This window comes from Gopherus evgoodei, chromosome 1 (assembly GCF_007399415.2).
Source record: "Gopherus evgoodei ecotype Sinaloan lineage chromosome 1, rGopEvg1_v1.p, whole genome shotgun sequence".
Lineage (NCBI taxonomy): Eukaryota > Metazoa > Chordata > Testudines > Testudinidae > Gopherus > Gopherus evgoodei.
Window position 1 is genome coordinate 319,827,392 of NC_044322.1, and position 12,207 is coordinate 319,839,598.

Consider the following 12,207-nt stretch of genomic DNA (forward strand, 5'->3'; position numbering starts at 1 on the left):
CTGCATATACAATGAAAATACCCTGTTAGATCATCTCGTTCATCCTCCTGCCAGTGCAGGATTGTTCCCTACAGTATATTTTCTAGTACTTTGTCCAATATAATTTAAAATGACTCAACTGATGACCACTTACCACTTCTCGTGGGAGATTGTATTGCAGTCTAATTGCTTCTCTGTCAAGATGTTTTCTTCCTGATATTCAGCCTAGATTTCCCTTTGGTTAATTTCATCCCATTATTCTAGCTTTTAACCCCTTGGAACAGCTTCAACAATTCTTCTCTTTCCATGATGATTACATCGTCCCTTTATCATCACTGAGTCAGGCTACACATGTTTACTGTTGCTCATTTAGTCTTTCCTCATTAATCAATCCCTCTAGCCCTTTTATCACCTGTGAAGAACATGGGAATTATCTGCATTGATTTCCGTTAATGTTTATATATATATAATCTCTGGAGTTGGTGGCTAGTGTATAATGTCTAAAAAGTGACTAAGGGGTAAATCCTTACCCAAAACAGTGGCTGTAGACAGAATTCAGTTGACTAGTGCTACATGGACAATACCAGGAATCCACTGTAGGGAGACTACTTCCAATCCCATGTAGGTGAAATGCAAAACATAGTTTGGTCAGGTTCAGAAGTCCTGCTCAGAAGATCTTCAGGCAGACCCTTTCAAAGGACCTTTGAAATAAAAAAGACAGCCTGTTGCTTGAGAGAGAAATACTAACTGGGGGGTTCAGGCTGTCCAAGATACAGCACTTGTAAGGGTAGCCTGTCTTGTCTAGCCCCAATGCATTGCGGGTGCCTGGCTTAAGCACAATGTGCTTAAATTGGCAAGCGAAGGTTAAGTTTGAGATAAGACAAGATATGTTTAGTTTTTAGTTATTTTAACCCTTTTCTTTTTGCTTGTGATTTTCCTATGGATAAATAAATCATACTCTCTTCCAAACCAGGCATTTTCTGTCATTGCTTTTAGGAGCTAGTCACAGCTCCCAGAGAGAATTCAATAGCAGGAGTCAATTGGGTAGTTGGTCATGCTCAGGGTAAATGTTGTTGGTAAACAAGGGGTGGTATAGTCTGGTGATCCCATCTAGAAGTAGGCAGGACCATGGGGTTGCACCCTGAGAGTTGTTCAGGTATAGGCCCATCACTGTAAAGAAGTGCCCTCAGAGAGATTGAGAGAGATCACTGGTGCAGCAAACCGCTGAACCATAACACCATCCTTAATCATTTTTGTTGCTCTTCTCATAATTGCTTCCAGGTTTTTGACATATCTTCGGTTTTGTATTGAGGTGTACATAAATGAATCCAGTACTCTAGGTGTAATCTTTCCAGTTCCATATAGAAAGGGACGCGCATCTCACTTAACTGACATGATCCCTTTGTTTATGCAACCCAGAATTATGACCCTCTAGCAGCAGTGCACTTAAGCCCATATTTAGGTCCCTTTAACTTCAGTAGGCCTGCTCGCATGAGTTAAGCATATAGCCCCAGTTCAGTAAAGCACTTACCTAACATGGGATTTTTTTGGTCATAAGTAGAATAACATATTAATTATTAATAAACACAAAATTCAGCTAAAGTGACTGCTCATGCATCACACCCACCTTTCAGCAGCCCAGTGTCAACATTTAGGGGCTCTTGATGACTTGGATGGAGATGATTCCATTTTTTCCTCTCCATATTTACCATTTCCAATTGTAACTGCTATTTTGGTGGGAATAACAGATCATGTGACAGCACCTGGCACATTCTGCGTTCTACCATAATACCGTTAATAATAATCATCAGCATCATCATAATATAGACACAATGCTATGAGCACAGCTCCTTTCCAACTTGTTAAATATCAAAAGAAACATCTTGTGAAGCAAGCCACCATGAAGAATACACTTTCTCAGGCCTCTCTTTACCTGAGGTACTATATGCCACAGAAGGTTAGTCCAAGGAAAATAATCACTAATTAAGTGTACCTTATAGAGACAAGAGCAGTAAAGAATGAAATCCTTCTTTGGATTCATACGTCAGAGCTTATTACGGAAAAATATCCTCAAGGTTTTGACACTTGGATAGCAGTTGCATATTTCAACACACTGAGGGAGCTCCGTTTGCTGTCACAAGAGGATGGGAAACAATGTATGTAGAGATGCTTTGCCAGATGACTTTACAAGCTGGAGACACAAATTTATGAAGAACTTTAACTTTGGTTCCTGACAGATGAGTTATCTCTAAGACTAGTTTAGACTTGATTCCCAAAGTACAAGCTAAATTTAATTTGTAACCAGCCATAATTCTACTCTGCTTCTATCTCAATGTGAGGATCCCAAGTAGGAACTAAAACCTCCATTGGGCAATATTCAAACTTGTATAATGTGGTCTGCTTCAGAACAGGCAAAATAAAACAACAACAAAAAGACATGACTCTGCATAGAGAAATCTGCAGAACAACACACACATGTACATTTGTCTGTATTGCTTCATTTTCCATTCCTGAAAAGCATTTCAGTAGGAGAATGACCCACCCGTCAAAGATAAAATAACCATTCAGATATTTGTGGTTTGGTCATTAACCTACAATGTCACCACACATCATAATTTCAATCCCATGGCTTCTGCTGACCACTAGACAGTAATGGATGATCTAACATAAGAAAACGGTCTTGGAACCCTATCTTTTGGAGATTTTTGTGTTGTGTGATTTTAATGGTTCCAGCACAACAGGTTGCACATTAGTTAGACCTAATGTATGAAAATCTTCCTTTGCATATTGAAGTTCTTGTCTCTTTTGCTGCTTGGCACATCCAAGTGGTTTAATTCTTTGATAGATGAAAATGAGAAGGCAACTTCTTCTTGCATTCAAATTGCTTTTTGCTGAAGTTCACATCCCTCCCTCGAGAGCCTTTCCCTTCCTTCTGTTTCTCAGTCTCATTAAAATGGTTAAAGTTAATTGAAAAAGAGATGTCACTGCACCAGCCAAGGAGTTCTGAGGTTTGCTGCTTCATCACACCAGGAAGAAGTGGAAGAGCTCTGTCTTCCACCCCCTGTTACTTTAACCCCCCTGCTTTATGGGAAGGAGAATGCTGCCTACAAAAATATATTTTTAGGGATTTCAAGCTATTAGAGTCCTCATGTCCTGGTTTACTGGTGTCAAACACTTTTTGATGATACTGCATCCATTGAAGTCAACAGCCAAGCTCCCACTGTCTTCAGTGGTACAGGATTAGGCTCTAACTGATGGATACTTCTGAGTTTAGCATAGGCAGATATTCCCCATGTTGTGATGCTGGATTGATGGCTGTAAGAGCTCGGAGAAACCCTTTTCACAAAAGAAAAAAAAATTATATCTGCTACTTCAAAACTCATAAAAAGTAGATCAGAACTCTGGAACAATAACTTTCCATTTTTAACTCTGCTCCCAGAAAGACACTCTGCTTTTCTCTCCTTTTGTGATTTGATGAGTAAATTTATGTTGCTGAAAGGCTGAAATTGGTGTGATCCAAAAAAGATCAATTCCATTTCTTGAAAGCATGCAAAGTTCTTAACTCCTAATGTCAAGAACAACCTGGCATAAATATGGTCATTGGAACAGCACATAAATATATTGACGTCACTGCAATGATGGATGGATGGATCTGCAGCTAACTTTAATTATAGCATAGTAATGTCCATATCTCTCATTCCAACACTGCTGTGCATATTGTTGATTTTAATTACTACTCACTATAATTACATAGTTTATTGACATTATAATTTGACCTGGTTTGTGGAAACATACAACATTAACTCCAGGAGTAGTACCTGTAGCATTAATACATTAAAAATGACAATGTAAAGAATTAACAGTTGGGACTTTCAAAAGTACCTAAGCCATGAAATCCTGCTCTAACAGAACAGTGTTCCCTTGGGTTGCAAACTGATCATGAATAAGTAAAATAAAGAATGGTGTCCAGTGAGGCATGATTTATCAATCCTCACTCACCTTCTTCTCTTAAGAGCCCTCTGTTGCAATGTGCTAAACATTTCCTCTGAGGCACTAAGTGACTTTTATTCCAGTTGACCTCAGTAGAAGTTGAAGGCATTCAGCACACCTCAAGCATCTCTCAGCACTTCACATAACTTGGTCCTTAGTGCTACTTCCTAGTGTCCTTCATTATTCTATATATCAAGAATAGAATGAGTAAGAGTTACAGGTTTTTAGAACTGTACTCCAGAGCTTAGAATCATAGACTCATAGACTCATAGGTCAGAAGGGACCAATATGATCATCTAGTCTGACCTCCTGCACAAGGCAGGCCACAGAACCCTACCCATCCACTTTTATAACAACCCCTAACCCAGGACTGAGTTATTGAAATCCTCAAAACTGGTTTGAAGACCTCAAACTGCAGAGAATCCACCAGCAAGCGACCCATGCCCCACGCTGCAGAGGAAGGCGAAAAACCTCCAGGGCCCCTGCCAATCCGCCCTGGAGGAAAATTCCTTCCCGACCCCAAATATGGATATCATAGAATATCAGGGTTGGAAGAGACCTCAGGAGGTCATCTAGTCCAACCCACTACTCTAAGTAGGACCAATCCCCAACTAAATCATCCCAGCCAGGGTTTTGTCAAGGCTGACCTTAAAAACCTCTAAGGAAGAAGTTTCCACCACCTCCCTAAGTTACCTATTCCAGTTCTTCACCACCCTCCTAGCTTCCCCAATTCTTGCTTAGAACCATAGTCGCACTGTAATTATATAAAGTATATTTATTTTAGTGGAGAATATATAGTATACAAATTTTAAATAAGCTATAATTGTAATGCTTTTACAGGGAATAGTGCTTCCTACAGTGAAAAGGCCCATTGCTTTAATGAGCTCTATTTGTGGTAGTAGGCATTATATTCAGTGATACAACAACTGTTTACAGGAGTAGAGCCTTAATTTCTTTCTCACTCAGCTGTTATCTTAAATTTAGCCTAAATGCTAAACAGGTTAAAAGACAGTTTGTAATATCTGCCTGAGAGAGCTAGGTAACATAGTGTAGAATTAATTTCTGCTTTTATTACAGTGGAAGCTATTGGGCCATATTCATGTGTACCCTCCAGATCTTTGTGCCACTCTGGTGATGAAAAGTAGCCATAAACCTGACTGAACTAACTGTGTAAGCCAGGTTTATAGGTGACTTGTGTCACTGGAGCAGAACATACCAGTTATTATGGTCCAGTGTTTCCACAAGCGGCAAACCATATTACATTGCTGTTAATATTTAAATGCAGTAAATTAGTAAATGTGGCTTGACTTTCATAGTCATGATTACTAAAAGAAAGGAAGGGAATAAAACACAGTAGATAGACACCCACCAGCTATTTCTGGATATAGATGTGTTTCCTAATCTACTGAAAGAATTTACCTTTTCTAAGTTGCATATGTGTTTGTATATGAACGTAATGAATTCTTTAATTCAATCCCTGTAGTATCAGAAAAAGATCACTCTGAATGTGTTTGCTAATTAGATCATTTAATGACTACATGGCACAATCAGATTATTGTTAATCAGGGTGTTTAAAATATGATAATTCTTATTTGGGTAGCATTTTCAAAGCACCTGAGTGACTTAAGAGCACAACTTGGTGCTCCTAAATCACTTGGGTGTTTTTGATATCCATTATTCATTAATTTGATATTATGCTGTACTGAAGAATTATTCCAACAATTTATTTTCTCTTTCTGCAAATGTTCAAGGGTTTCAATATTTATTTATTATGTACTTTCCTTTCAACAGATATAAGCTTACCAAAATCAGCAACGATATGCTACACAGCTGCACTGCTTAAAGCCAGAGCTGTCTCTGACAAGTAAGTCCATAAAAACTTCTGACCAGCAAATTCCTTGCTGTAAACTCACTAACGTTTAACTGCAGATTTCTCTTCAGTGACCTGGTGAGGTCCACACTCTGAAAACCTGACATCTAGCAGGAGAAATTTTGGCCTGTGGCAAATTTAGAGTATGATTTTTATAAAGAGAATTTTCACTAATTATCAAATATTGTACCTCACCAATGGTTAAAAGGAAAAAAAAATTACTTCAATTAAATTACTTTATTTTAATTTTTATTTATACTATCTGGCTGAGCAATGGCTTCTTGGATAGTATTACAATGAAATGCAGCTGGGAGGTGCTGTGTGGCTGGTCATCTTCACCTTGTATCAAACAGAACCAAGAAAGATAAAATAACATGACTGTACTAATAGCAATTTTCTTCGACAAGTACTATCCTAGCAGTGTTCATCTACTTGATTTTAGGCAGGTAGATTTAGCACTTACTGTGTAAGGGTTCCTGACAGGTCAATGAAATAGATGTATACATGTTTTTAAAGACACAAATGTTTGCTTATTCCTGATACAGTTTTCTCTTAGGACACAGCCCTCCAAGGTTCTGAGCACTCCTATGTGTGCTGAGTGTCATCGACTCCTCCTAAAGTCAGCTGGAGTAGAGAATGTTCAGCCCTTCGCAAGAATGCTCAGCACCTTGCAGGATCAAGCCCTAAGAGCCAGATTTTGTTCTTGGATCGCGTGCACATGAATCCCAAGCTGGAGGAGTTGTGTATACGTATCTTGAGGGGAATTGTGGCCCTAAAGTTGGAAAGCAAGCAGAGTGGAAAGCCGCTTTCTTTCCTGATGTCAGACAGTTTGCTTTTAAGTGAATTGTGCACTTCAAGATCTAAGTAATTTTCTTTCATTCTTTTTATCTGTAGATCGCCAGTACCTACTGCAACATCTTTCCTCCCTACCAGCGACTCCAGCTTGGGAGGGCAGGGCTAAGGTTGTCACAGCTTTCCCTGTGGTGTCTGCTGCCAAGTACAGCTCTGGAGTTAGCCGTGGGGTGTGAGGTGAGAAAGAGATTGCATGGTCTGGTTTTTCATTCACTGGGCAGATGATTTGCCACAGTTTGGGCATCCAACCCTCGCTGGTACAACTGAAAGTAGACCACCCCTACTGCTGCTGTACCATGCTTTAATCCCAACCTGACCCAGGGGCATTGGGTTGGGAACCTCCCTAAAATCTCCCCAAATATCTTTTAATAGAAACATGCTAACAATTACTTAACATTATTTTCTATTTTTTGGAAACTTCTGCCTTGATAAACACCCCAAGTAAGGTACTATAGAAAATTTAGTTTAGCAGCGTAGAAAGAATTGACTGTTTGAACTTACTTCCTGCCATGATTAGATGCAAACATGCTTTCCACTTCTGCAGGGATTTTCATTGGCCTTGATGTAATAGGTCATTCAGAGTTTCCATTTACTATGGAAGTTTGGAGAGCATAGGAAATTGTCTCAGCCTGGTTACGCCGGCCCTTGGTCTAGATTTCTTTCTGGCTTTTACTTGCTAGCATTTTTGACCTAATGTATTTGTTTCTTTGCTTTTGCAGATTTTCTCCAGAGGCTGCATCAAGGCGAGGGCTGAGTACAGCAGAGATGAATGCAGTAGAAGCTATTCACAGAGCCAGTAGAATGTTAATCCACATGTGCCAAAAGTGAGTACGGAGAAATCACTGTCATACATTTAACAAAACAGGAGACATATCCTTTGGTTTTAAAGAGGTAGAGTCAGCAATGGTGGTTGTGGGAAGGAGAGCAGACCAGGGGAGGGTGAAGGGCTAATGTTTGTACCCTGCTATATGCATGTGGGGAGCATTTGAAATTTCTCGTTAGATACCATAAAAAACAGACAAAAGGAAGATGCTGTGTGAACCAGGAGACTGTGTGAACATTGGCTGATGGATACAGTTGAGCACCAAATCCTCAGCACTTCTTCTTGCCCTTGTCCATGAGGGGGTAGGAGATAACCCCATGTGCACACACTGCTCCTCTCACTGCAGGAAGATTCCTTCCCAGTACTGTGCAGAGATTACTACTTTCTCTGTAAGGTTGATGTACTTTTTGCCTTCTCCCACTGACTAGCCACTAACCAGCATGATTCTTTTTAGCAATGCCAGCCTCCACTGTAACAACCAGAAATCATGTTTTACTGGTCAGTCATTCCATCTCTAGTGGCAGTAAAAGAAGAAGATGATAATATCTTACATTTGCAATCCCAAGGCATTTTACAAATGTAACCCATAGAACTCTAGATAGGAATCACTTAACCTGTCACTGAATGCAGCCATCTCTGGGGTACAATGCAGCAGTTGTTTTGACAGCCCACAGCAACATTCACGGTAATTTAGGAGAATAAAATGACAATATTATGTTCATTTGAAAGAGTAGGATGGTTAATTTAAGTAAATAGAACATAAATCAAGTTGGAATCTGATCGAGACACCATAATTAACACTCTCAATCTTATGAAGAATGCTGTAGGATCTTTAATATTCCCAAATGGTCGATTATTATTAATTATTTATTTGTATTACCATAGTGCCAGAAGCCCCTAGTCATGGACCAGGACCCCTGAGGTGCCGCACAACACAGAACAAAAAGACAGTCTCTGCCCCAGAGAGCATAGTCTTGAATTTTTTTTGCCTTGTCTCCGCTGAAAGAAGCCAGTCATTTTATAGCATATTGTAAAGGTCCAAGCAGGATAGTGTATTGCTATATTTTTCAGAATATACTTGGAATTGAAAACTTAAGCTCCAAATGGTGGGGCAGCTTTTCACTGCTGAGACATGGATCTGGGTATGGGAGAATTCCCCACCATGTAGGCAAATTCTTGGATGGCTTTAGAACCTGGTAGCAGCACCTTTCGCATCCCATTCCTGACCTGCTGGTGCAAGGGCCTGGCCAAGGAAAAGGCGAAATGACTGAAGCTTCCCTTATGCCTGACACTCCCTGGTGGCCCTAATTCATGTTGCTAGTCTAATTTAGTATGGGGGGGATCACGAAGGTGGCTTAAGGTCACCTTTTGCGCACATGGACACACATGAATATCCAAGCTATGCTGAATGCTCCATGGCCACACTTAAAGAGCGGGAATCTAATTTAGTGATCATCTTAGAAAAAGGAATAGAAAATGGAACATGCATCAGTTATCACGTTTGTGATGTAATAAAAGGGAGTAACAGGTGCATCAAAACACCCAATATAACATTAAAACTGTAATGTGTAATATAGCTTAACATACGGTATCACTGTAATTTCATGCACACATACTGTGCTGCGTTAGCTAAAAGGTTAGCAAGGGAAATTTAGATTTGATATTCGGAAAAACTTTCTAACTGTAAGGGTAGTTGAGCTCTGGAATATGTTTCCAAGGATGGTTTGTGGAACCCCCATCATTGGAGGCTTTTAAGAACACACCGGACAAACACTTGTCTGAGATGGTCTAGGTTCACTTAGTCCCTACGTCAGCGCAAGGGCTGGACTTAATGACCTCTCAAGTCCCTTTCACCACCTATGTTTCTATGATTCCATGAATCATGTAGCAATAATATGTTAGCAGTAATAATGTTATGCAAATAATATGAATATACACCATCATATTCAGCCTTAATTCTGACTGAAATTGCATCACATATCCTCTAAATGACATTTAGCAGCTTGCAGCACAGGAAAGCTAACAATGGCCACATTGCTAATATGTGTTGCAATTGGCCTCATAGCTTCTGCAGGATTCAGTAAGGAGTCCCTCCCTCTTTAGAATAAGAAAAAAATAAGTTGTACTGATGACACCAAAAACTGAGTATTGTTTGAAGTCTTTGGAAAGTAATCTGCTGAATATGAGCTTCCAAGTGCAGTATTGTGGCGAAAACGGCTAATGCAATCTTTGGATGTATAAACGAGGGAATTTCGAGTAGAGATGATATTTTACTCTGCGTTTGGCACTGATGAAACCTGTATTGGAATGCTGCGTCCAGCTCTGGTGTCCACAATTTAAAAGTGTGTTGATACATTGGAGAAGGTTCAGAGAAGAACTACAAGAACAATTAAAGGATTGGAAAAATTCTGATCAATTAAAAGAGCTCAATGTATTTAATTTAACAAAGAGAAGGCCAAGGGAGTGACTTGATTACGCATTTAAGTACCAATATGGGAAACAAATATTGATAACAGGCTCTTCAGCAGCTAAAGGTATAAGAAGCTCCGTGGCTGGAAGTTGAAGCTGGACAAATCCAGACAAGAAATAAGCTGAACATTTTTAACAGAGAGCAATTAACTTTTGGAACAATTACCAATGGTTGTGGTGAATTCTCCATCACTGGACATTTTTAAATCAAGATTGGATGTTTTCTAGGAGAGATTTTCTAGTTCAACAGGAATTATTTGGGGGAAGTTCTGTGGCCTGTGTTACACTGGAGGTCAGACTAGATGTTCACAATGGTCCCTTCTGGCCTTGGATTCTATGAATCCAGGCAAGTTCCCAGCTGCACCATTGAAAATAGGCAGGGAACAACATTACTGAGGATGGTAGTATAAATGGTCCTCTGCATTTCTTTGTTTTCACAATTTCCAGCTCAGATATTTGCAACCTAGCATCCTGGTCGCCACTGGGGGTGGGGGTGTTGATGTAGATATGTAACTTCAGCTACAGGAATACCGTAGCTGAAGTCAACATATCTTATTCTGACTTACCCTCCCATCCTCACAGCGCGGGATCGACGGCTCCAGCTTCCCCGTCGACTCCACTACCGCCACTCACTCTGGTAGAGTTCCAGAGTTGACGGGGAGCGCGTTCGGGGATCGATCACTACCCGCCAATACGGCAGGTAGTCTGGACATACTCTCAGAGCCAGTGCATATCCCAGAATGTTTTTCTTCATCTTAGAATTAAAGTCTGAACTAGAAAAATGAGATTCAAAAGAGAATTCTTAAGGAAACAGGAAAAGATGGGAATGGTGCTGGAACACGGTGTGGGAAATTGCTGAGTTAGACATAGAAGATATGGGGTGTCCAGTATCCACCTGTAACCTGAAACAGCTTTCTTTATGACAGACATTGAGTTCCCATATGCACTCGTGCACTCCTCCATGTTCTATTTATTTTTCCCTGAGAGAGGTAAAGTCTTTGCATGGGATACAAATACATTCGAGGCTGGCCTTGTAATTCTCCTAAAGTCCTTAAAATGGAACATTTTAAATAGTCCCAGATCCCAGTGCTTATGTACCAGGGGACACATGCCGCTGCTTCTGTACCTAGTTTGTACTGCACCATTCCAAAGTTATTTTTAGCATTTCTGTAATATAAAGAGATTCATATGAGAAAAGGCAAATACAGTGACTCGTTCCCTGAGAATCATTTCCATTAGATAAACTCATCTGCTGTCCCTTACAAGTGGATTTGAACACAAAGTCACTGATTTTCTTGGGCCCTTTAGGAATAAGGAAAATGGAAATGGCTAGCAAGCTTAGGCTGGCCACAGAACTTTGTTTCATATCAGCTTAGCAGTCATGAACCGCTCTAATTTCCAGTGTCTGTTTGGCCAGCTTGACAAAATCTGAATCTTTCTATTTGGAAGGAGGTACATTCTTTAAACATCACTGATGAAAAAGCACATACGATTTTCACCTCTGTTGTTGTCATGAGGTGCACATAATTTCACTGATGTTAAGTGACTTCACATGCCCTGGGTTTTCCTTTGTAAAGAGCCCACATCACTGGAGGTTCCTTTTTCAAGGCTTTATATGGCTAAGGCAGGGTTGGGCAAACTATGGCCCACATCTGTCCCACCAGCCCTTTTAATCCAGCTCTCCAGCTTCTGTCTGGGGAGTGGGGTCGGGGCTTGCCCCGCTCCGCGCTCCAGCCAGGGAGCAGGGTTGGAAGCCTCTCCATGCGGCTCCAAGAAGCCAGCGGCCATGTTCGCCCCTCCAGCTCCCTACATTTAGGGGCAGCCAGGGGGCTCTGTGCGCTGCCCTTGCCCCAAGCGCCGATCCCGCAGCTACCATTGGCCAGGAACTGCGGCCAATTTGAGCTGCAGGGGTGACACATGCGGACAGGGCAGCACACAGAGCCACCTAGCTGCGCCTCAGCATAGGAGCTGGAGGGGGGACATGCAGCTGCTTCCGGGAGCTGCTTGAGGTAAGCGCCACCCTGAGCCTGCACCCCTGAGCCCCTCCCATGCCCCAACCCCTGCCTCAGCCCTGACCCCCTCCCGCCCTTGAAACCCATTGATCCCAGCTCGAAGCACCTTCCTGCACCCCTGCACCCCTTCCTGCACCCCTCATCCCCAGCCCTACCCCAGAGCCTGCACCTCCAGCCAGCACCCTCACCCCCCCCAAACACACACCCCAAGT

General features: G+C 41.3%; 1 protein-coding gene across 1 annotated transcript in view; it reads left to right on the forward strand.

Annotated features, from left to right (window-relative positions):
• ST7 (suppression of tumorigenicity 7) overlaps positions 1-12,207 on the forward strand; it is a 241,074-nt gene that overhangs the window by 193,078 nt on the left and 35,789 nt on the right. Inside the window, 3 exon segments of the mRNA XM_030549069.1 lie at positions 5,761-5,833; positions 7,411-7,495; positions 7,498-7,515. Of these exon segments, the coding sequence (XP_030404929.1) occupies positions 5,761-5,833; positions 7,411-7,495; positions 7,498-7,515 (176 nt within the window).